The 25,955-nt window shown below is 35.8% G+C and overlaps 1 protein-coding gene across 2 annotated transcripts in view; it reads left to right on the forward strand.

Moving 5' to 3' along the window:
* DGKB (diacylglycerol kinase beta) overlaps positions 1-25,955 on the forward strand; it is a 362,852-nt gene that overhangs the window by 156,913 nt on the left and 179,984 nt on the right. For both annotated transcript variants that reach the window (XM_040593354.1, XM_040593355.1), the window contains 2 exons: positions 417-506; positions 3,158-3,318. In XM_040593354.1, the coding sequence (XP_040449288.1) occupies positions 417-506; positions 3,158-3,318 (251 nt within the window). The remainder of the gene's footprint in view (positions 1-416; positions 507-3,157; positions 3,319-25,955) is intronic.

Below are 25,955 nucleotides of genomic sequence, written 5' to 3' on the forward strand. Positions count from 1 at the left end.
GGTCACCCAGGTGAAAAACTACAGATTGATCTCATTATTGATGCCCTGAACTATTATTCTTTTGCATTTATAGCTGCGAGTGGCAGAGCAAAGAGCACCAGAGAGCATATGTGTTCGGTCTTGGAAAGATCTTGAGTATCATTGTTTACGCTTGTTTATCACACCTATGGGTGACAACAGTCCTTGTGATAAAAATAGAGTAAATTAGGATTAAGGATTGAACATTGACTGGAGAAGGGGCTGCATAATGGATGGCTTGATGAAATGCTTGCTGCTGAGCAGACAGCATGATCTCATATACAAAATGTGTATCACTGTTTTTCACTGAAACAAAACCTAACACAGTTTCTGTATCGATACCATACAATTAGATTTTTTTGTCCCTTAGTTATGTATTTTTCCTTTTTTATTCACAGAAAAAGCAAACTTGATTAAGCATCCTCCAGTTGCTATCCTGCCTCTTGGAACTGGCAATGATTTAGCAAGGTGCCTGAGATGGGGAGGAGGTAAACACAAATTAAAATTCCATGTGTTATGTAATTACAAGGAAAAAAAAACCAAACACTTTTGCATCAAAGTCTACTCTCCACGTTTGGATTTCTTTTTTATGATGTATGTAAAGAACTATTATCATCTTTCCTCTTTTTGGAATTAGCTGTCTGTAAATGTTGTATGAACAATTTTATAGGTATTAAAGGTTGTAATCATTCCTCATACTTTGTAGTTTCTGCTGACACCAACAAGGCTCAAAAGTGCAATGAGATTAGTATGTAGCTATTTGGTTGCCTTTTTACCATCTGTATTACATTTATTTCTTTGATCAATACCTTATGAAAGGAGTATTATTAAATGGATTTTAATTGGGGCTGTTCTGAAAGGGTTAATGAAAACAGCTAATAATGGGTTTGGAGTGGTTTCCCCTTTTTTAATATTCATTAATATTAAATGAAAAAATGTGTCTCAGCTTCAGAGTAGTTTCTTTGATCCAATCCTCTTCTACAGATCTACATCTAGAGATCCAACCCTCTTCTACAGAGGATTCCAGACAATAAGTGCTGTGGTGATATTTATTAGAAAATGAGAAGTCAAAGAATGCTGAAATGAGAATATACGTAAAGTCAAACCTTTAATACCCTTTGCATCCTTTGCCGGATGTGTGGAGCCTTACTCTGAGCTCCTCCAATAACTTAATTCCATTCAGGATTTCCATTGCAGGCTAGCTTGAAGGAGACACAAAGAAGAAAGCCTTAAGAAGACTCAGTTTCTGGTGAAAGTATGTCAGTTTATGGGCTCATAGCCAGTTCTATTTTAGGTCTCAGTTGGTTATTTCAGTTTAGATGATGTGTATGTGGAACTTTTCTGTTTATGTGCAACTTCTCAGCCTTTGTGGATATCTCTTACTTCTGTCTCATCATAGTAAGTTTCTTTTCCAAATGTCTGCCTTGTTACCAGATAGTCTTTAGCAATTTCTCAGTAGTTTCTGTGCTCTAGAACTTCTTTATTAACCATCATGTTCTGCCAAACCATTGGAGAACCTCCTTTATTTTCTCTGTCAAGACTGGCGATTGTTTATTCACATGGACTTAGGAAGAAAAAGCAGACGCTATCACCAGCACCACCACGCCCCATCCCCTAAAAAAACCCGACCAAAAACCCACAAGCAAAAACAAGCAAACCCCCATGCAAATTAGCCTTGCTTCACTTTCTGAACAGTTCATAGAATAATGTCATAGAATAATTCAGATTGGAAGGGGTCACAGGAAGTCGCTAGTCCAATCTCCTGTTCTAAGTAGGGTCAATTATGACAGCGTTTGATTACATTAGTCAGGACCTGTCCTTCCATTCACTCTTACTTATTTACTTTCTGTTTGGAGTGATTCCATCTGGACTAATGTAGAAAAAGACAGTATGAAAATAATCTGGCTTCCAGCATTCTTTGCCCAGTTGCTTTGTGGTGTAAGACAATGCCGTAACACAGTTTTTCTGGAACTTCCATAGATGGGAGAGGAAACAGGGCTTCCAGAAAATAAATTACTGGTGAGTGATCTCAAGGATGTAGACAAAGGGAATTGTGCGTAGTGCTGTTTTGTGGTGGTTGAGAGAAACTAACAAAAACATACTATGCAGCCATAAAGAAGTACTTCAGCAATGAGTTTAGAGCAGGGAGGCTTTGAATGGCTTTGCTTGCTAACACTGTTAACGACTAAGGAAGTATATGTTGCTTGAATATGAAAATTTATTTCTAATTTGAAAAGGAATGAATCCACAGATCTTAGTTATCTATTACAAAGTAATTTGGCCTGAATAGTATGCAGTGTTGATAATGTCACTTAGCAAAATCCCCACACTTTTTATGCATGCACACACGTACTGTATGTTGTGTATACTCAGCAGTATGTAAACAGGTTTTCTACTGAGTTTCATATAGTGTAATGAACTACTACTAGCGAATTACAAAAAAAATGTGTTTCTTGGCAAGTAAGAGCAAGATCTCTCTACAGAGCAGAATGAGGCTTAGAAAGAAGTTGTTGAAAGATGGAAAAATATCAGTTCTGCTGATAAGTCATCAGTTATGCATTTCAAATTTTTGTTTTGTTATGCTAAACCACATTGAAACAATCAAAACATAATAGACAGCTTTTAGCCTTTCAGTCTCTTGTCAGACTTTAATCAGGCAAATCTACTGTATGTCTTTCTTCCATACATTTTGAAATCAAAGGAATTTAAATATTAAGATTAATTTCATAGCAAGAACATTTTGTAAAGTATAACCTTAGGTTTTTTGATGACTGCTATAATTGTTTGGAAAATTCAAAGGACTGGAAAGTTTTGAAGATCAAATTGTTTTCTCCAGTATAGGTCTGATGCCCAGTGAAATCTGTAGAATTAATCTAAGTTTACATTAATCTAGCCAAGTGCAGAAATCAGCTTTGTACTTGTACTGCTTTTAATGAAAGGTGCTGGAAAATTGTCAATATTCCAAACACAGTCCTACTTTTCAGGTCTTATGTGCATAGTTTTCATGTTTCCAGTCAAGAATCACAGAATAGTTTGGGTTGGAAGGGACCTTTAAAGGTCATCTAGTCCAGCCCCAGAGAATGAAAATGGAATGAAACTTTTTATGCTTGATTAAATAATCGTTTTCATGTTTTGCTAGGTTATGAAGGTGAGAATTTGATGAAGATCTTAAAAGACATTGAGAACAGCTCAGAGATTTTGCTGGACAGGTGGAAATTCGAAGTAATACCCAACGATAAAGATGAGAAAGGAGACCCAGTGCCTTACAACATCATCAACAACTACTTTTCTATTGGCGTGGTAAGACTTATACTTATCCTTAAGTGATTTTCTGTTTTGAATAAATATTTGCATTGTGTGTCCTCAAGTGAAGCATTGTTGGCTACAGATCATTTATAGTTTTGTTTTGCTAGTGAAATGAATACATAGATGACTGACAGCAATTTAAATACATTTACTTCTACACATTTAAACCAGAATTATTTTTCAGGAGCTTCTACCTTCCCATCTATAAGGAAGATATTTGTGTTGTTCCTAATGCTTTATGAGCAGCCATAGCACTAAATTTATATTGCCATTATGAAGGTCCTATAAAAATATAAACCAAAACTTATCACTTAATAGGAACTCTAAGTAACATTTTCTGTTAGTATTGACATAACCAGAGATGCTTAAAAGAACAGTGGCATTCTTTATTTCTTTAGGGAACTTTTAAGTAATAAAATACAATAATAATATAAAAAATCCCACAAGTATCTTCTTGGTTCTGTCTTATGGGTATGTTCACAGTTAGAATGAATCATGAGGAAAAAGGGTTTAAGGTCTTTGTGTCTTAGGCACAGCATCTCCGGCTTGTGCTTCTCTGTGGTTTCCCATTATATCTGCTCCCCACACTGAGTATATGAGGGGAATTAGCGGTGTCCAGTCTGACTCTTCATCCTTTTGCTTTGGATATGCTTTCAGACACAAGCAGAAGGAAGACTGTGATGAAGTCCAAATTTCACAGATTTAATAGTTCATAATTAAGATTTTTAACTCGGACACAAATGAAGTCTAATTAACTTGGGAACATGTTCTCCAATAGCTAGCGCTAGCTGTTCTGAAATCAACTTGTTCCACATACATTACATGAATATGTATATTACTTTTTAATAAAAATAAAAATCCACTTTTACAGGATATCTAATTCTGCAATCCAGTATTACAAAATGCTGCAGAAAAATGTTTTAATGAGAAATACAATATACAACATTGTAAACCCAAGGAAATTAAGGATATATGCTTAGTTTGTTTCATCACTACACTTCAGCATTAACAAGCTTCTGTCTCAGCTTTAAGTCATTGATGAATTTTTTCATATTAATAGCAATTTAGTAATTTTTATATAGTGCCTGTCGGCAACATGCAGAGACAGTCTATTCCTTAAAAGAAATGAAAATGCTGAAAAAAACCAATTAATCAGGTCTCCCCAAGCTTAAGATATTTAAGTAATAGCAAATTCTTGTTAAGGGTTTTTTTGCTTGTATAGTTTGGATTTTAGTCTCTGTTGTTCTCTGCATTTGCTTTGAACAACTAGAGGCAACAGAAATAACAGAAATTAGTACATAAAACTATGTAAGTGCAAGGTACATGCACCAAAACTAGTGCAAAATTAAGTTCATTTTAAGTGCAATTTAAATGGTTTCTAAAATGTAGAGTAGCACCATGTGTAAGGACACAGCACAGAAATAGGAAATTGAATGCCAAGTAGATACTGGGACATCTGCGAATGTGCTAGGCTTCAAAGAGTCTTTTAGCATTTTTTAAGGGAAGAAAACAGAATTGCATTCAAGAAAAAAATTTGAACTGAAATTATACAGTGGCAAGATCGTAATACTATTAAGGGCAATGTAAACTACTTGTAGAATACTGCAGGAAAACAGCAGCCTCTGCTTTATATGCCAGGTTCCATGGACAACCAGAAGATTCAGTTTTCAGTTAGAAACTTTAAATTAATTAATTTAATAATGCAAAACTAATGATTCTTCACATAATAGAAATGTGAGCACTAGAAAATTATACCAGGAGTGGACAATTCATTACACTGAGAAAAGCTTCTAAAATTTCAAAATCACTTTTTTTAAGGAATAAGATCTGCCATATTTGTCATGCATGGGAATACATTAAAAAGCCTGGTTTACAATTTTGTTGGTGTGAATAAGACAAAGCAAATGGAGAAAATCAGAAATCAGATCTTAGACTTGCTAAAATTGTGTAATTCATATATTAGGTGGCATTCATAACAACTCTTGATAAGCCAGGCAAAAATCTTTGTGTAATCAAATAGGCAAAGTACTCAAACTTCAACTAAAGTAAAACTAATTTCATAAAAGCAAAATTGCTTTTAGCAGTTGGTGCCTAATACAAACTTTGGCAAGTACTGAACTGGGAAAGCAGCAATCTACCACCATGCTGCGCACCAGATTATAGCTGCTGATACCCAAGAATGTAACTGGAGTTAAGTCTATAGCAAAAAAATACTACTGCTGCCGTTCATGTTATGTTAAGGGAAACTAAAAAGATTGGTATCATAGATGGTGTTATTCATGGAAACATAGAAAATAGCCATCTATTTTTTCCTTTCCCTAAGGTGGCATCAGTAGCACTTGGCTAATTCCTGACAGATGTTTATCCAGTTTGTCTCTAGGAATTCCCAGTAAAGGAAATTTGCCTGTGATGACCTACTGTATTACTTTGTTGTCCTTAGTCTGAAGTGTCTTCATCGTATCTAACCTGAGTAGTCTTGGTGTAGTTTGGGCCCAGCTCATTTTTTTTGGTATGGAGTAAAGAAAGAACACAAATTATTCCCTTCGTCTGTTATACTACTTATTACCTACTAGAAGGTCTATCAGACCATCTCTTAGTCTTGTGTTATGTACCCATTCTATCTCCAATTTCTTCAACCTTTAGTCACAGAAAATGTTTTCTAGACATCTGATCATATGTGTTGTTTTTATCTGTGTTCAAATAAAACATGAGAATTCAATCCAATTACTCCCTTTGGTTCATGGCTTACTGGAACAGTAGTGCTCCCAATTAGACACAATGCTGCATTTGGTGTCTTATCAGCACTGAGTGGAAAAGAGGGATTAATTTATATCTTGCAGAGGATACCTTTATTAAGAAAAATTAGCCCTCTTAATATTAGCATGATTTTCTTGATTCATATTTGACTTGCAGTTCATTGTTAATTTCAGATACTATTCAGAAGAACCACTACTTCATATCTCATTTGGGTTTTTCATAGGTGATTTTTCCTGTCTACATGTAGAAAATTACATTTAATTGAATTACACCCTCTTTTAATTTTTACTGTTTCTCCAAGGAGCTGTGAAAACTAACGGTAACCTACATATATTGCGCATTGCCTCACAGATTGATGCCAAATAATAAGCACAGTCTCTAATCCGATATGAATAGAACCCACTGTATGAATTTTGTAACAGTATGTCAGGAATTGTACTTGACAACACACAATCTCAATGTATGCTTAGAAAGGCCAGAGGAGTAAACTCAATAAAATTGTGCTTGACATGGGCCTCTTAGTGCTTTAGGACCATAATTCAGGTTGGAAGGGATCGCAGGAAACCGTTAGACCCATCTCCTGTTCTAAGCAGGGTCAGCTATGAGAGCAGATCACATTGCTCAGGGCTTTACCCTTTAGGGTCTTTAAACCCTCCAAGAATTGCAATGGCACAATCTCTCTGTGGGCAACCTGTTCTGGTGCTTTACTGTCGTTATGGTGGAGATGTTTTTCCTTATATTCAATCTGAATCTCTCTTGTTTCAACTTATATTCTTTGTCTCACATCCTCCCGTTATGTGCCAATGTGAAGAGGCTGGCTTTCTTATCATGATAACCTCCTCACAGGTACTTGCAGGGTGCTATTAGATCTCCATGAAGTTTCTCTTGTAGCCTGTGAGTCAGCTCATCCAGCCAGTCTTTTTTTTTTTTTTTTTTTTTTTTTTTTTTTTTTAAGCTATTTTCCACCAATCAAAACCACAACATCCCAACTCAGATACAAGAATGCTGGGGTAGATGGTGTTCAAAACCTCACTGAAATTGAGCATGACATCCATTGCTCTCTTCTCATCTACAAATACAGTTATTTTATCATAGGCAGCAATCAAAAGGCAATTTAGCTATTGGAAGGAAAGTGATACATGAAGTTTAAAAGGAATTCTTGAACACTAGAGTGTTTATACGAAAAGTTTGATTAGTATGTTCAAGCCAAAAAAGGGGTTTTTTTCTACACCAGTCTTAGAGCTCTGATATGTACATATGTACTATACCATGTATAAGTACAGGGGAAGAGGAAACAAAGTGAGCTGTAGTAGCTGAATGACTATGTGCAATGTTAAACCTGATGAAAGCACAAAGCATGGAAGAACCATAAAAAAGTAAGCCAAGCTGTGTGTCAGTTTGAAAGCAGGAGCTAGAAACCATCTAAGAGCAATGTAGAATAAGATAAAGATTTTTCAAGTGCTTACATCCATCATTCTGTCAGGATGGCAAGATACCAGGAGAGAAGTTCCATCTGCTTCCCAATAATACTGGAGTCACTGAAACAAACCAAATATTCCAGAAAAATGTGTATTGAAGTAATCAAGTCATATTTGCTCTAAAAAAACCCAACAGCCTCCCCTCAAAAAACAAACAAACAACAACAAACCCCAACAAAACAAAACAAAAAAACCCCAAAGTCCAAACCCAAGCCAAAACAAAAAGCCTCCTCAAGAATATAGTAGGGCCATCTGAAAATGGAAGCTTGTCTTGGAAAGTCACAGATTCAGTGAGTTGGACAAACATAGCTGATACTATTAAAGGATAAATAAGCAGGCGTGATAGAGGCAGGAAACATCAGGCCAACTGTCAGACAGTGGCAGGAAAATTACTGATATATTTTGGGAAAGAAAGAAAAAAGTTTTTTTCCCCATAAGCTACACAACCTGCTTTAATAGTCATACTTTCATACACTAGGTTGATATTATCATGGTGGTCATCAAAGACAGGGTTCAGTGGTGGTGTGTCACCACAGACTGTATTCTAGACAGTGGGCTTGCGATGCGTTTCTGCAGTTGCTGCAGTAATCACATCTCAGTCACATCACATCATTTACTCAACTTCCTGAGGTTATAAAGTATTAGAGGGAATGTGTACGTAGACAAAGTATGTCAGCTTCTCATGGTGTTTGTCAGGGTTAGCCTTTTCCCCATGGATAAAACAACATAATTTATGCTACTTCAAGCACTCAGCTGCTTAGCATTAACTGTGGGTCAACATGTATATGTGGACAGTTACTTCAGATAAGCTTTTGTACTATAGTACTTCTGAATATCTAGTTTGTTTTATCCTAGCTATTTTCCATGTCTAACCCAGACCTGTATTAAAAAAAACCCCTTTGCTAATCAATTATACAGCACGTTATCTTAGCATATAGAGATATTTTCACAAATTCAGTAATAACTTTTCAGTTCAATGCTTGAACTTTAAAAAAACAAACTCCACCCCAAAACCTAAAACAAAATCCTTAAACCAAAACCCCATATACTTACGACTACATGCCAACATTACTAAAGCTGACAACAGTAAGAGGAATAAAGTAGATATAGATAGCCTTTAAAAATAACCCCTATTTTTACAAATGATTCCTCACAGGTCTAATCTCAGATCTTGCCAGGGTCAAACCATTTTCACCAGACAGTCCTGCAGTCCCAACAAAACAGAAATACATATTGTCAATTATAAGATGGATGGGCATATATTCCGTGAAATACACAATAAAGGTACCCAATTTCAGTACACATAAACCAGATAAAAATGGAAGATCGTGAAATACTCATTTGCTGAGTGAGACCTGAGAAGTAGGACGTGGAAGATGACTGACCAACAGACAGTGAGGCAAACCCTTGCATAAAACCAGGAAACAAGAAAACAACATCAGAACAGTCTCTGTTACCTTGAGAAGAGCTTGTATCTGCACCAACATCAAACCACATAATGACACAGTCAAAAAATTCGTGCAATGCTTAGATGTGAAGAAACAATCCTTTAAGCTTAGGGAAGAGTAGCTTAGCTGTCAAGCAATTTTAGTTACATAGTAATCAATTCAAATGGAGTGACTGTCAATGCTATGTATCTTTTATGGGGAAGTTATTGAAGAATGTTAAATATGTAGGGAAGTTACAATGCTTATTTTTAGTGTTTCTCAAATGATTGTCTCAAAGTGAGACAAAATTGGTATTTTGATAAAAGCATTCTCAAGGAATGCATCATTAAATGTTCCATTTTGACTAAACCTTAGGAACCTTGACTTTCACTAAATACTTGGTTGAAAAGAACGTGTTGGTGGAGGAAGAAGCCATTTTGTATACTTAGGGATAGGAAAAACAGGAGAGCTCACAACAAATGTCTGCTGCTTAAGCTTACTGTGCTTTCTCTTCAAGGTGGGTATTCAGGAGAAATGACTCAGTGTTTCTGTCTACCTTGACCACCTTCTTATACTTGGGAGGGGCAGGAGTACCACAGGAATTCTAGGAACAAGCCATAGACATGCAGGATGGAAGTGGAATTGTGTAGGCAAAATCACAGTGGAGGTTGAGGGTTTGAGTTAGTTGATTAAAAGTTTAGAAATAATATAAACTAGGCAAAGTCTATTCACTGATATGATTATACAGGATAGGAAAAACACTCATACTTTTGTAAAAATCATTTTTTGTAACTGATTTGCACGTGGATTATTCAATAAAAGTTCCTGGAAAATTAGCCAAATTATCCTGATTTACTAAATTTGGGAGTGCTGGCAGTGCTGTAACTGCCACATATTCACTGAAGGTTACAAAACCACAACAAAAAAAACCCAAACAAAAACCCCCAGAGAAATCAGGCAAAACCAATAATGGAGTCCTTTTTAAAAAAATCTCATTGCTACTGGATGTCTCACAATGAACAGTTCTTATTCCTAAAGATAGGTGAGTACTTTACTTTAGAGGCTCACCCTTCACGGAGGCAAATAGCTGTTGGCCAACCCAAAGACACAAAGGTAGTCAGCTGAGTACCAAGCATCATTCCACAGAAGCCAACTTTGCTAGACCTTGATCATGTACACTTATGCAAAAAACCTTGAAAATATTATTGAAAAATAATAGTATGCCGATGACGACTGACCTCAAAAAGACTGAAAATGTTTAAACCAAAAAATTCAGCTACCTGGCATTGACTTCCTTTATAGTTACTCATAGCACTTTGTATTGTTTTCCATTTTGTGAGTAATAATGCTGAAAAAAATTATGAATAGATTTCCATTGCTGTTAAGATGAGAGTCCTAAAGTAGTTTTTCCAGAAACGAGCATAATTTTGAATTTACTGTTCTGCTACTGAATTAGTTTAAAGCCTTTATGGAACCAAAATTAGGTCAACATGAATCAGTACTGAAAATATTTTACCATAAACATTTTCTTCCTTTGTTTTCTTTCTTTTTCTTTTAAATAAATAGTAAATTTACCTGATGTTAATAGGAGATAAACTAATAATAACACTGTTTAACTATCATCTGATTTTTTTGTAACTGCATAGGATGTTACAGAGTATATGCTACCAAGTCCCTTGCAGCTCTGTAATTAAGAGTGTTTGAGCATATAAACTGATCTTGTAAACAGCTGTATTGTCTTTTAGTACAAGTTTGTATAGAAAGAAATATTACCAAGATAGATAGCATAATTTGCCTTAAAATTTGAAGTGTGGAATAGTGCAAACTTCCCTATGTAAAAATGATAGATACCAGTCTGAAATGAAAACAGGTCTCATTGGTGTCAGTGCAGTATTCGAGGTGTAAGACCAAACCAAATGCTATAGTAATGACCGGTATTTACAGATAGCGCCTATAGGGACTGTACTAGCAGCTGTTGTATATCCTTGCATTTAACTAGAAATGTTCTTTATAAGTGACTGTTTAGGTAACTCTCTGATTTTCACCTCAATTTCGTTCCTCTTGGGCATTCCATCCAAATTTTAAATTTAAATTTAAAATTCCATCCAAATTTTAAACTAACTTATTTTTTTTACCAAGTTATGTATCTGTTACATAGGTAAAAAAAAATACATATTTACTCTGTTCACACTTGGGTGGATTGCCTAATCTGGCCAGAAGGACTGCAAAAGTAATGCTCTCTCTGAGGATAACAGTAGAGTCCCTCAGAGGCTTACACTCTTTGTAGACCCAGAATTGCTCCTTCCTGGTCTAGGCTGATCAGCTGAGTGCATGCTTTAGGCCCCCTGCTTGGGATCTTTGCTATTGGTGCTCTTCTGCATACATATCCTAAAGAATCATCAACAGAATCAAGCTCCTTAGCCAGCTTAAAGCTATAGCTAATCTTACTCAGACTATTTCACTTGCACAAGATACTTAAGATGTGAAAACATCAGATCTGTCTAGTTACTGAGACAGGATTTAAATCAGAATCTGCTAGCATCCTTTCAGCTGAAACTTTGAATACCTGTGCAAACACATACACAAGAACATATTGATTTGAAAAAAATAGTGGAATGCTCTAGGACAATAATTAAGATAGTAACCTGGAAGAGAACTGTGATATCCAGAGTCCTGTTCCATCTGTTGTTTTTGTCCAGTTGATTAACTTGTACGTGGCAATTCAGAAAGTTCCACTGCTATAAATGACTTCTCTAACATCAATATGTACATAATTTTAATGCTAAAACAGAACTTATGCAAGTAGAACACCTCAGTCTTTCATTCAGTCTTTACTACATGATAATTGATATCATAGCAATATGATGATATTCTCACTTGTATGATCTACAACAAAAATACTTTTTGCAAGTGTATTTAGTTAAGGCAATAAGTTATATGAATGTGCCTGGAAGAAATGTTCTGTAAGTTCTTTGAGACACAAGTCAGTATTATATGCTGGTTTAATAAAAAAGACCCCAGTCAGTTATCAGGTAGAGGGGAAACTTCTTTAATACTACAGTCAGGATGTGTTTTCTGCAAAATTATTATCACAAAGTAGTAAAGGTCTACTACAAAGACAAGTGTGCTTTTATGACACTTAATATGTTACTATCAAAATGCACTATCAAATAGATATTTGCACGGTCATGATTTAATATCATTCAGCCTTAACCAGTCACTAAGAGCCTCTTATTCTGCCAGTGGGGAAAAATATGACTGCTTAATTCTCATAATCATAAATTTGAACTTGTTATGGGTCTGCTTCCCCATCGCTATACTCTAAGTCATCAAACTCCACTTCCATTATATCTCCTTAGTTCTTTTTATTTTGCTTTTGCAAAACTGAAAAAAAGAAAAAAATCCAAAACCCTATTAGAAAAATCTTACATAGAAGCCATATTTTTGGCTTTTCTTGTTAAAGAATATTTCATTAGCATCACTAGAAACTTTGGCTGTCAGAATTTTTAGTCACAAATAGCAGAGTCTATGTAGGGTTGTTCCTCTAACTGGCAGGGTAATCTCATCATCTTTTATTTAATCTATGTTATTTCACAGTATAATTATTTCTTTTTTTTTTTTTTTAAAATGTAGTTTATTAGAGTATATATCATTTACAAAATGGAATTAATTTTAGTTCGTGGTAGCCACACATTTTGAAATTTCAAAGCCCCATAGCATTTTGCTGTTTATGGTGGTTAAAAGGAATTATTTTTTTCCCCTGTAGAAAAATATTCTAAGGACGTTTGCTATTTAGTCCCTGATTCAATGAAGAATTTAAGCTCATGCACAACTTAACACTAATTTAATGTGGCATTTGAGTATGTGTTTAAAATTTCCTGATCTAGTGAAGCATTTAAATACTTGGTTAATTTTTTAACCATTTTCTACAGTTTCATTAGTATGACTGGACAAATGCACATGTTGAATTCTAGGCATTTAGTGTAAGCTATTTCATTATTTGAGTGAGATTTGTGGTTATACATAACTAAAAATCATGTTTATTAGTTTCCTGAACTAATATGAATATAAGCACATGCTTAAGTGATTTTGTGAATCCTAATCATCACTTTGAATGCGCTAATGGAATGCTGTAATATATTGCTTTATTTCTGTGCCAGTGAGGGACAGAACACTTCATAATAAACAATATTATTACTTTCTAATCCAAATCACTTCTTTTCCTGCAAAAAGGGTTAAGAGAATGAACAATTCATCTATGTATGAATGTAAATAGATCTGTGTTGATGTTGGGTATATCATAACCTCAGTCTTCTAGCCAAATCTGTAGAAGTGGTTGCTCTGTCTGTGGAGAGAATTCTGCTCTCTTTCAGGATTATGTTCAGAACAGCTTCAATCCCGGATTTAAAATACTGTCGTCTTCAAAAGTTACTGGTAGTTCAATTTATAGTTATCTTGTTTAATCTCCAAACATTGCTATTCTTTTACAAATTAGTTATTTTATAGGCTTTTGCTCTCTGCATGTTTAAACTATTTTTACTTTTTTCAGCTTTTGTTGCTATTGAAATTCTTCTGCAGAAATTTTAGATCCTGTGGCAAATAGGAGTGGTGCAGGGGATAATACAGAGCTTTTTTTTGTTGCAGGTGGTTATTTGTTTTGTATGCCAGAAAGCCACATACATATACTACATGCCATGGAAATCTGGCTCTGTAGAATAATTCATAGATAAGGAGCTATAGGAGCGTCTCTGAAGGTTTCCCCTTGCTGCTGTGTGATGATGTTTCCCTGAGCATGGAGAAGGTGAATTCCATAACTAGAAATACTTAGCCTTAGGGTTGGTAATATCTTTATTGCAACACTGCTGGTGGTGTTTCCTGCTAGCTAGTTTCCTTCTACCACTGTGGATTTAGTTTACCTTGTAAATCCCTCTTGTCATCATAACCTTCTACTATCCATAAGGTGTATCTGGGTATGCTGGTAAGAGAGCTGCGCTGTACTACATGTGATGTGTAAAGGTATGTTCATAGCTTACTCTACTACTTAATGAAACTTAACTACCACAAAAAATGATTGTTTTCTGAGGTACCATTTCTTGTGTTTTATATAAGTACAAAGAAATCCAAAGGATTTAGATTATTCCTACTGTTTGTTTGGCTATTTATTTATTGCAGTTATAATGCTAAAATGTGAATGAGTGCTGGAACTTCCTGAAAATACACATGTATGTTATGTAGACTGATTGAGAATTGTGTGTGTGATTTCCCTTATAATGCAGTGAGAATACTGGTCTGCTGAATTCACTGCGGGTTTTTGTCAGGATCAGTGAAAATACAGTTCTGTGGGCTATATTTAAATTAGCAAGTAATTTGGCTCAGTAGGAGTGTAGCAATTGATGCTGAGTCCCTTCTGTCTACAAAATACACAGTTTGGGAGCCTTAATTCAAACTGGATGTAGTCTGTTTCCCTGCGATGAACTCTCCTGGCACATGCTTGTCCTAAAGTGACCTAGAAGACTGGTCACTGGTTTGGCCTGTGTCACCCCACGTTATGGGAGGAGCATAGCAGCCACACTAACTGCGCTTCCTCCCAAAGGTATCTGCCTGAGATGCACTAGTCCTCGCTTCAAACAGAATCACAGGAAGTGGGGATGGTTACGAGATTTGCTTTAAAATGTCATTGACGCTCCAACAGTTATGCAATAAACCTGAAAAAGTCATACAGTAGTATAGTGTGTTTAACTTTCACCTAACTTCTTCCCCTCCTATCTTTCCACATAGATTTTTTTTTTCTTCTGCATTTTAAGGATTTGAAGCTCTCTTGCATCTAACTGTTCATAATGAGGTTAGAACAATGGAGAATACCTTGAACAAAACCAGACTTGCTCTAGATTTATGAGTAGTTCATGCACTTATTAAGCTATCACTTATTACCCATTCCTGTCATGTAAAATTATTCTTCTGGTGTGAAATCAAAGGCTAGAAAGTGACTTGTTTCCTATATTCAGTAAAAACTTCTAAGAAGAATCATTGGGAGAGTCTTAGGCAGTTACCTAAATTCTTCTCCTTCATTTATAAATGATTTTGAAAATCGAACAGTTTATAGAATTGTGAGGATGTATGTTAAATTTCATGATTGATAGTTGTATTAAATAAAGTGCAATGAGGCATTATAACTTTACTAAGCAGATACCGTAAAGGATATTTTATGGGCAGAAGTGCAGTAAAATGAAACTTTCAGTCCTCAATATTTTGTCTTTGCTTGCATTAGCTAGTAGAGATTCTGAGTCTTGTTTATTCAGGGATTTTACTGGCAGTGGGGGTGGGGCTTTTCTTGGTTTTGTTGGGGTTTTTTTTGGAGGAGAGCTATTTGTTTTCATAAAGGAAGGGTCTACAAAGCAGCCTAGCCAACAGCTACTGTTGCAAGTGACAGTTATAAATGAGAGTATGTGCCTAAAGACATAATTAATCTGCAATGTGCACAGAACAGCTCCTTAGCTAAATACAACTAAATCAGCTACACAGTGTGTAATTAACTTAAAACTGTATTAGTTGTAGTACAATATTATTCATTATATATGTAAGTTATTATTTTCTCCATATGAAATTTCTAATATACTAAGTAATGATTAGGATTTCATTATAGTATTTCATTCATATTATCATAATGTAATTGTGATGTATGTTCATCTTGTTAATGCTGTTATACTTAGTTGTTCTTAAAAGAAATGTCAAGGATATCAGGAAAATATTATGTGGGTTTTTTGCACGCAGACTGAGAAACATCTCTATTCAAATGAAATTGAAATTTTAGTCCTTGTCTTGATTTTGTAATTCTGCTTGTTAGTGATGACAAGAATATGTTGAGGAAAGGTGGATGCCAACAACACTTTATATGGAAGTCAAGAGTAAGGTGAATAAGCTTTAAGGCTGGTCATAAGACTCCTGGTGAGCTTAAAGCAGAAAGAAGCTTAGAGGACTGATAAAATGACTTGAAGAAAAAAGACCGAGATTTAGAAGAAGTGAGGCTAGCAACAGAGGTAAATTTCATCTGGAAAGGGAATTTCTGAAATGTACAAGCTGTACAGAACAAAAGGTGTGCTAAGCGTATACTGATGCTTTCACCTGGCTAAGCTATAAAACTTGAGTCTCTGTGTACACATGTAAAACATGTGAAAAATAGCTTAGATATAAATTGTAATCATGCTGTTTTCACATCAGAGTTAATCCTGATATGTGTAAGCAAGTTTATGCAAATGAGTTGCTTTAACAGCTTCTCCCTGGCAATATCATTTATGTTTTTCCCATGCCATTAAAGATCCTGTCTCAGAATTTTGCCTTCACAGGTCTACCAGAGACCTACTGGGTCTTCCCAGACTGCCTGTCTGTAGCTGAAAGTGGCCAAAGAAACCATGATCATGCAGACTCAAGTGCCCATTGAGGACATGAAGTCCAGTTATTTCTGAGAACACAGTATAAAAACCAGTCTATTACAGGTAACAAAGAGGGAGATCAATTTTATATCAAATTAAATGTATAGATATTTAATTGCAAACATTTAAGAAACAAATTCTAATTAATTAATTGCTTAAATTATTTATTGGTTAGCAAATGGGAATGTGGTAAGCATTGGAATTTTTTTCCTCTGGCTTCTGATTCTAATTGGCTTGGTTTAGAACAGTCCACCCGTTGACTACATTGAAAATTTCTGTTAAAAGTAGAAGATTCATCTAAGGTATCAATCTTTTGGGTGAATGATGAATACGGTATGATGCTTTTAGCGTGTGTTATGTAGTCATAGCTGTTGTCTTCTTGATGCTATGAGGGAGAAAGATAAATCAAAAATAGAGCAAGAAAAGCATTCTGGCCACAGACAAAGGGATAAAGAAGAGAAATAAACATAGAATTCTGAAATTTAAAGTGGGCACTTTTGCAGATTTAAAAAGGAACTGGATGTTAAATTTTTGTTTTGGCATCAGCCATACAGTCATATGTACAGTATGCATCTGCACTCAATATTAAGCCCAGATAGCAGAGAGATTCTTTTAAAAAAAAAAAATCCAGCAAATATTATTTAGGGAGAAGTTTTTAGTTTTAAGAGATTTGCATATATCTGAGAAGAGTTCATGTCACAAAACACATGAAAGTAACAATGGTATACCAGCCATTTAAATTATATGCACTATTGATTTTATGATGTATGTTATACAGGGAGGAAATATGGCGGAAATATCTAAAAATCTCAAAGAGCTAGAGTCGTCTGCCATTTAGTTTTATTTACTTATCTAGAGACTTGATAGCTTTTGAGATTCCAGTGGTACAAAAATATTATTTATATCACCAGATCTGCATGTTTTCTACATTTTTATGGCAAAGTCCCAAAAGGAACATGATTTAACTAAACTGAAAGTGGGTGGATTTAGCCAAGAAACACTTAGTCTTATGTTATCATCCGAATCAGGTGGAACTAGAGGCAAATTACTGAACATAAGTTATTCTGTGTCCTTACTGGAACAATTTGTACTAAAGAGCCTTTACAGACACATAGCCAAGGAACTCTATTCACTGCTTGTGGTTTTACAGTTTCTTCATTTAAACTTGAGTTATGAGGGTAAAATAGCGTATTCTTTGTTTCTGTGACAATCCCAAGAGTACTTAGGCTTATAACACAACAAAGAATGGGTCAAAATTTTTGTACTTATGCTCTTGTTTTGTGTAACTACTGGTGGTGTCACTGGGCTGACGTGGCACACCAGAATGAAAGACGTAGGACCACACCTTGTAGTCAGTGCTTTCCAGTGCATCCTGCTAGGCAGTCTTACTGTGGAGGATGCTCCCACCAAGAGCTGTGCAATCACATCAACACATATTGCACAGTACACTATGGTAGGGTATGCACCACTTGCACCTGCACCTTGGTTTAGCACCACCAAGCCACATACACACTCTTCAGTAACCATGTAGTGTAAACAGGGCACCCTTTCCATGATAGGCTCTGGTACTATCCTGGTAATGAGATTCCAGCCTAGAGGGTTGTCCTTGGCATATACCTGCAGTACTGCTGCTGTGGAAAGACTGTTCATGCAGCCATTCTGGTCTCTACAGTGATGAAGGAAAAGCTCTTCAGCTGCTGGATTCTCTAGGGCATTCACATATGCTCTCCTTAATTTCCTGCTCTGGCTTTTCATGTTTTCCTTTTCCCTGTACGCTGTAACTCACAATGTTATATCTTATAACTCATGATACAAGAGAAGTATCAGGATTGGCACCAGTCACTTTGGAGTTGATCACGGCGTTAGCTGTTTATAGTTGCTGTCTAGAGCTGTTACCTTAAAAATTCTTTGCCAGATTTTTCCCATGTTTAAAAAGGTACTTAATCCATAGGTATTGCATGTTACTACATTGCTTCTTTCTTAGGTGTATCTATTCAAACAAATCAGGTAATCCAGAATGCTAAAGGAAATAAATAGCAGAAGTCTTGGTGTTTGAAGAAATAGATGCAAATTGGAATTCTGTGGACCTCTATACGTCTGGTACTTGGGAATAGAAAGGTGCAACAGATTACATAGATCCAGCCCCACCAATCTTGGTCAAAGGGAAGAAAAATTCTGTAAAACACACAGTCTGGGAAGTCAATTCTGACCCCTACAGGGCTTATTTAGGTTCCTGCAGAATTTTGGTTCCCTTAGAGAGTAGCAGGTAAAAGGTCTGCTGCCTTGCATCTGTAAAATCCCATAGCTGGTGCCTAAGAGCTCCTTTTACCATTCTTCCTTCTTAGGCAAACTCCATGTTAAAGGGGGTGATATCAGACATTCATTGACATGTTCCTTTGTTTGAAAAGGTTGTCTGTGACCTGACACAGATTTATCACTGTGTCAATTTATCAATTTATCATTGATTTATCACTGATGCGAAATATCCAACCACATTCACTTCTGCCAGGGTTGCAGGGAAGGAAGCACCCCTACTTCCCAAAGAGCAGTGGTTGGAGAATCTTTGGGGAAGTGAATATACCCAGCAACAAGCACTGATGCCTGGGTAGAAGTTGGCTAATATTAAAAATAATTTGCTTTTGGACTCTGGGTTTATACTTGCCTCTCTTGATATCAATGAGTTTCACTGTGGTGATCCTACTTCTTTTGTTCTGTCACTTTTTACACCAAGTAAGTGATGAGATTGAGAGGAGGAAAGGCTCTGCCAATGTTTAGAAAAAATGCTGTGTTAAGCCAAAAAGAAATATAGTGGCAGGAGAGTCCTTTGATGGTTCTGCAGTTCAGGAAGATAGCTATCATTTCAAATACTGCTATTTTCTGCTTTCATTGCAAAATATCTCTGAATAAAGTTCAGCATTTTTTGAAGGCAAAAAACTAAACAACAGGGGTTTAATGAGAAAAAAAGTCATTTTCTATGATCATTTTTGAAGTTATTAGATTTATAAGCACAGCCTTAGTTAAATGACATTTCCCTTCTTAGGAGTGTTATTGACATTTTGATATGAGATAGAGAGACCTTTAATGAGATCTCAATCAAAGGTAATATTTATATAATGATACATGAATTCATAAATGCTAGTCAAATAAAAATGCTATAGTCCATTTTGGCCTTCACCTTATGGAAATCTGTGCAGGTCATAAGATGAAAAAGCTCAGTGAATGACGACTAATACTCTCTGACTTGACTGTCTAATTATGTCTGGCTAATTGTATGAGTTAATGTTTGAAGCTGAATCTTGCAATGTAACTTAATCCATCACCCAGACAAAATGCATGGAAAAAGATACTGAAATTTTCTCCTTTGTTAGACATATGATCTCCTTATGTTTGAGTTTATGGTGATTTCCCTTCTCATGGGTGAAAAGAACCCAAGAGTGTTAGTTTGTTTTTTTTAAAAAAAGGCAAAATTTATCTAAACTGTATGTTAGCTACCAAAGAAACATGCAGACAAGCAGACAGATGCTTACGAAATTGCAGTCTGTTACCTTTTATTGTGGCTTTCAAGGGCAAAAACATACTAAAAAATCGACACAGTGTATGAATTTCTTCACCAATTGAAGAGAAAAGGAGGAAAGGTATGAACTGCTATTTCATCTCTGCTTTAGCAGAGAATAAAGTTTGACTGGTAGAATCTCTCCCTGTTACTTAAGCTGGTTTTGGGGATAGAGCACAGACTCCAAATTAACATCCTGGGTGATCTGACCCTGTGACGATATTGACACCTGAGTTCAGTTAAGGGCTGTGTCACCCATGGTAGAGAGGGAAGATGAGGTAGGGGGTCACCTGCCTGTTAGTTTCTAGATACTACGGATTTCTAGGCACTACAGACAATAGCCCTTACTAAGTAGTACTTTTCAGCAAATTCCCAACCTCAGAGCACTTGGAAAAGAAGCAGATTTCATTATATCTGTTTTATTCATAGCTAAAATGACATTTCAGAGGCTATTCAGGAAGCCATGGGTAGAACTAAGAAAGAGTCAGATCTGTGGAATTTTAGACAAATTTTATGTAGAAGGGAACACTGTCTTTCTTGACTTTCGTCTTGAGCTCTTAAGTCCATTCCCCATGTGTGGAATACAATTCTTTTTCTACCATAGCTTTCTTTACATGCTTTGAATTTATAAAATTATGTACAGATAAAATAGTGACGCTATTCTTGTGCTTTGATCACCTACAAGTAATCGGTGCTGTGGATTTTCCATTACATGGGTAAAGATATATATCATTCTGTCTGAGCACGAGCTCAGATTCGGAGCCACCTTCTTCACGTTAATACTGTTCTGTGTGTGCATAACAGATTGGATCAGAGATAGCTTAGGGATGCACAGCCACAGCATCGCTGACTTTTTCTTCATTGCATCTTTTTCCTCTGCGTTTATAGCTTAATTGACATACATTTTAACCCCGTTCTTTCTTTAGTTAAGTCCAGACATTACGAGAAAAAAATGCCTTATAGTTATAAATTTTGACCTAAAATTTTATTTACTTTTTTATGTAATATATAGCCATATATTCCTTCTACTGTCACAATATCTTCAAAATCTAAAGAAAATATATTCCTTCAAATATTTCTTGATGAGGCAAGAAGGAATATTGTATTTGGTATTTTTTAATTTCTAGGCTAGGCAGCTTTTGGAGATAAAATGAAGACATAGTAAATGGGTTATTGTTGTATTTTCAAAATCTTATTTTCAGACTTGTTACTCAACCAAACTTCATGTGTTTGAATGAGAGAGCTACTAGTGTCTCAGGAGGGAATTTTCCTTTTCAGGACTTCTGAAAAGCTCTGGGCCACTTCAGTCTAGTCAGATTTATCTATCTAAATTTAACATTTAATTCTGAAAATTTCATGCTACCACTGCCAAATTCTTTTCATGGTGTTGTGGGAGTGGTTTTGGTTGATTGGTTGAGGTTTCTTTCTTTTCTCCACGCCCTACCCCCCCTAAGTTCAGGGGAGAAAAAATGTCCATGCCAGAAAATAACATGAACAGCAAATAATCAGGAGGATCAATATTTCCAATTTGTCAGATGAAATTTTAAAATGAAGCTTACAATGCAAAGCAGCACTCTAATCTGGTGTGCACAATATTAGGTATCACAGTTTTGCCTGTATGGCATCAATATGCGTCTACAGAAATAAAACATTAAAAAATAATGAGTCTAATGAACGTGGGTTCTTGTAACTTTTGTTGCCCCAGTATACCTGCATTTCATAAGCAGTTGTCAAAGATTTAAGTAACTACCTCACCTCATTTCATTTTGTAACCCCAGAAGTAAGTACACTTGATGTCACTTGATTCGCAACAACATCCATATTACTAGTTATCCCTTAAAAATGGCTCTCATGAATAATGAAAATAAATCCCTTTTCTACTCCCATAGCAAGAGGTTTTAAGTGCTACCACCTGGCATCTTAGCAAAAGATCATAATAAGCATGTTTTCTTACAATAGTTCATTGAGATGGTACATGGCAAGAATGAACAAATTTCGACTCTTAGAGCCAAATTAGAAGCTCTACTCATCTATAGCAGCTTTGCCAGACCAAGTCATAGATGGTTGTTCTTAGAAGCATGATTTATAAAATCCTTATTTTGTCTTCACTGGTTCTGTTCTTGTTTGTTCTGTAGGAAGTTTAAAGCCAAACAGCTGCCCTTTTCCCACGTGTGTTCAGTCGTCTTCTCTATTTTATCCATCTATCTATTCTGTCTTCATTTGTATTCAGCCCTTCACTCTTTTTCCTTCATAGTTCATTCCTTTATTTTGTAATACTCATTTATTGTTACCTCATCTTCACCACTCTCTTTTTAACTCTTGTCACTTACCTGTCACTTTTGTGTGACAGGAATTGTTCCTGCTTAACAAAATCAGTTTCTAATTCCATTTAGCTAAGTAGGTTCAACTGCTTTGTGTGGACACTGAAGCAGTTTAAAAGTGGCTAAAACAGTTTTAGCTTAACCCAATTAAACTAAATCAATTTTGACCACTCTTTAACCACTTTAAAAGCAGCCACACAAATGAGTGCATCAATTTTGTCTAAATTAATTTAGATATATCAGCACATTTCACATCTGTAAACTCATAGTATCTCTTTTACCATTCTTTCTCATCAGAACACAGAGTCCCACGTTTTATTTTTGTTCCAGTACTCTAATCTTTGGACTGGGCTTATTCTGGAAGACCTCTGAAAATTGTTTCAGATGAACAGCCTGCAAAATACAAACTTTCAGAATACAAAAAATGGTTTCAGATAAACAGTCTCATTGCAAAACACTGTGATTAACTCAATACTAGGGCACAGAATGTATAAGTTCACTGTCATTAATTAGTGAACACTTCAGCCTGTCAGAAAGGTTAGTAGGGCTTCTCAGATACCAAATACTGGAAATTTCAAGGACAAATCTCAAAGAATAAATTATTTAACAAGTGTGTTGTCTGGATCCACCTCAGTCTTCCCTCTCTTCTCATTTCTTGGGTGGTAATAGCTATTTTTATCAGCAAATATTAAGGGTTTTCTGTTTTAACACTGTCAGATACCTAGAAATGAAGCATGGGAATTACAGTTAGCAGACTGCATGCCCCAAAGCAGCAACTCTACTTGAAGATAAGTTGTTGCTAGAAAGGCAAGTATGATCCTTGAAGTTCTGAGGGGAACACTGAGTAAAGGTAGCATGCTCTGGATGCAGTCTTGGTAAGTTTGTCCAGCTGTGGTATCCATATTTCAAAAAGGATGTTGAAAGACTTAAGAAAGGTTCAGAAAACTGTAACAAGAGTGGTTCAGAAGGTTTAAGAGCTTTATTGCAAAGGACAGTGACAAGACAACTTGATCAGTCTAAACGTACCTTAATGAGAAGAAAATATATGATAGTCAGCAGCCTGTTAAGATAGCAAAGATCCTCAAGATATAAGCTTAAATGAGACAAATCAAGGTTGGTCATGAGTCACTGAAATTTAAAAATGAAGCAAATTAATCAGGGAGACAATCTGCTTACTTTCATCACTTCAGCTTTCAATTTGAGATAGTACTGTTTCTGGGGGGAAAAAAAATATAGCTCGGGATGAAATGGTGTTTATTTATTTAGGAATGGCAGTGTTGAATGTTATTTCCTCTTCAGACAGGAAATCATAATGAACTCTGTGTAAGTGGGTCAGCAGGACCTTTCCCATGTACTTCAACTATACCAGGAATTCCTGTTCCAAAAGAAAGGAGGAAGGGAAGCAGCAGCACACAGGTGGGCTGCTGCTGGGGCTGCCAGAGCTAGTCCTTCCTGCTGGAGCTCCTCTGGCTTCTCAGTTCCTCTGCCTGCCTACAGCTGTTTGCTGCTACTCTGTACGTAGTGCTATACTGCTGCACTTGTATAACAAAGACATTTTGAATGGCAGGGTAGATACACAACTTAAAGGAGGCAAAATCTTTTGAAAGCAACAGAATTGAAAAATACTGCAGTAAGTATAATAATAAGATTTAATTGTATCATAGTATAAAATAAGGCATAATATTATCATGATAGATTCACAATGACTGTAGTACTTATTAAGCAACATTTATTTCAATATACAATACTGTGAGTTTCTATTTTATCTGCCAGTTAATTATGAGAAGGATTTTTTTATGTAAAAGAAAATGTGTCAAAAACTAGTAGGCAAATTTCTTATTTCTTGCAATGCTAAAATATATAGCGGTTTGGTGTTTAACAAGCTGACCTGCTTGATTTGAGCCCTATTACGTATTTCTTCATAAGATGGTTCATAATGTTCCTAAAGTATTGTCAAAGTAAATACTTCAATTAAAAGAAATTCCTTTCTTTAAATGTCCTCCTTGATCACATCATCTCAGTCAATCTCTTCAGCCTTTACTCCCTCTTCTGTTTGAAAACTCAAAAAGCGATTGGAGTTGGTATGTGCCATATGGGGCTTCACTGAAGCTATTTAAAGACTACTGAGTTTAAAAGGCCCAATTGATTCAAATGACAATTTAGAAATGTGGTTAATGGCAAGAATAATTTTTTAGTTCAGAGAAAAAGAATAATTGAAAGTCCTGCAGAAAACCAGCATGTACATGTATGAAATTCAGTTGAAAAGCAGCATAGAATAATTATAAGGTCTTCCTCACCCTTGGCTCACTGCTTCAACTGCGTGGAGCTGTGTCATTTTGTGTACCATTTCTCTTTAACTATATTTGAAGTTAAACAGCATGTATGGTGTCTTTTTTCTGTCAAGAAGAGTGACAGCTTCTATAATTCCCTTGTTTCACAGAGTATAAATATTCCAATGACTGTTTTGATGGCTACAGTCATTGAGTTTTAACATGTATATTTATTGATTGCCTTGTTCTGATGATTTATGGTCAGCTGCCAAGAACAACTATGCTTTGCAGTTAAAAGATGTTTTTTCAAGTTAGACTAAAATAATAAGGTTTCTAAATGTAAAACACATGTAAAATAACACAGATTTCTTGTATTTGGGTGGATAGAAGCAGACTGGGCAATTGATAATTCCTTAAGAGGTGACTTTCTGGAAGGTCCTGCCTGCCATTAATTTGCATAAATTTTCAAATGCAGGCTGCAAACAGTTATGAAAGTGCTGTTGAGGAATCTCTAGCTCCCAGATGTATTATGTAGCTTGGCTAGTCAGGTCAAGCTAGGAGATTACATACCGGGCCATGTATTCTTCTTGGCAATGTATAGACATTTACTCCTTGTGGGTGGAATATAAAGTCCCCCTGAATGGCTGCAAAAATCTGCATTTTCTGCAAACTTGGATATGTTCACACATATATACTGAGCAGCTAACCAGTTAGAAACACCAAATACATTCGGGATTCCTACCTTCGGTAAAGTTTTATTACACTTCCTTTTCTGATACAGCTCTCGGTAGACAAAACAAAAATTGGTACTGTTAGTTGACGTGATGTAATTGCTACAATACTCCAAGGTCAAACTAGTAGCTGGTGTCTCAAATGGATGCAAAATGCATGGTAGTGGCAATGGAAAAAAATATGAAAAAGAAAAAAAACTATAGTTTTACTTGCAATGCAGCTCTTTGTAAATCAGTTGGTATATAAAGATGTCTTATGTTAGAACAATTTTACTGAAATGGTTAATAGGTCTATAGCTCTTTTAGTCCCAATGCTGTTCCCAGAGCAATGCACATCTTAATCTTTTTGGTATTCAGCAAATTTAATAACAGAAACATTTGACTACGAAGGCACAGTCGTCTTACGTGCAAAAGCTGCTGATGAAATTGTACATAGTTTGTCCTGGTTTAGATCAGGAATGAAAGTTTGTCTTCTAGATAAATACGTAACATCATTATCACACTTGCCAAGAACAGCATTATTATGTAATATTATTCATATAATCTGTAGGCTAAAGGACCGAAATATCTTCAGTTTATGGCCCCATCAGACAGAGGAAAGAGTCAATACATCCCTTTCCAGATGGGTTTTCTAACCAGTTTGTTGAAACCTTATGTTCTGCTT

Source organism: Falco naumanni, chromosome 4 (genome assembly GCF_017639655.2).
Source record: "Falco naumanni isolate bFalNau1 chromosome 4, bFalNau1.pat, whole genome shotgun sequence".
NCBI classification, from domain to species: Eukaryota; Metazoa; Chordata; class Aves; order Falconiformes; family Falconidae; genus Falco; species Falco naumanni.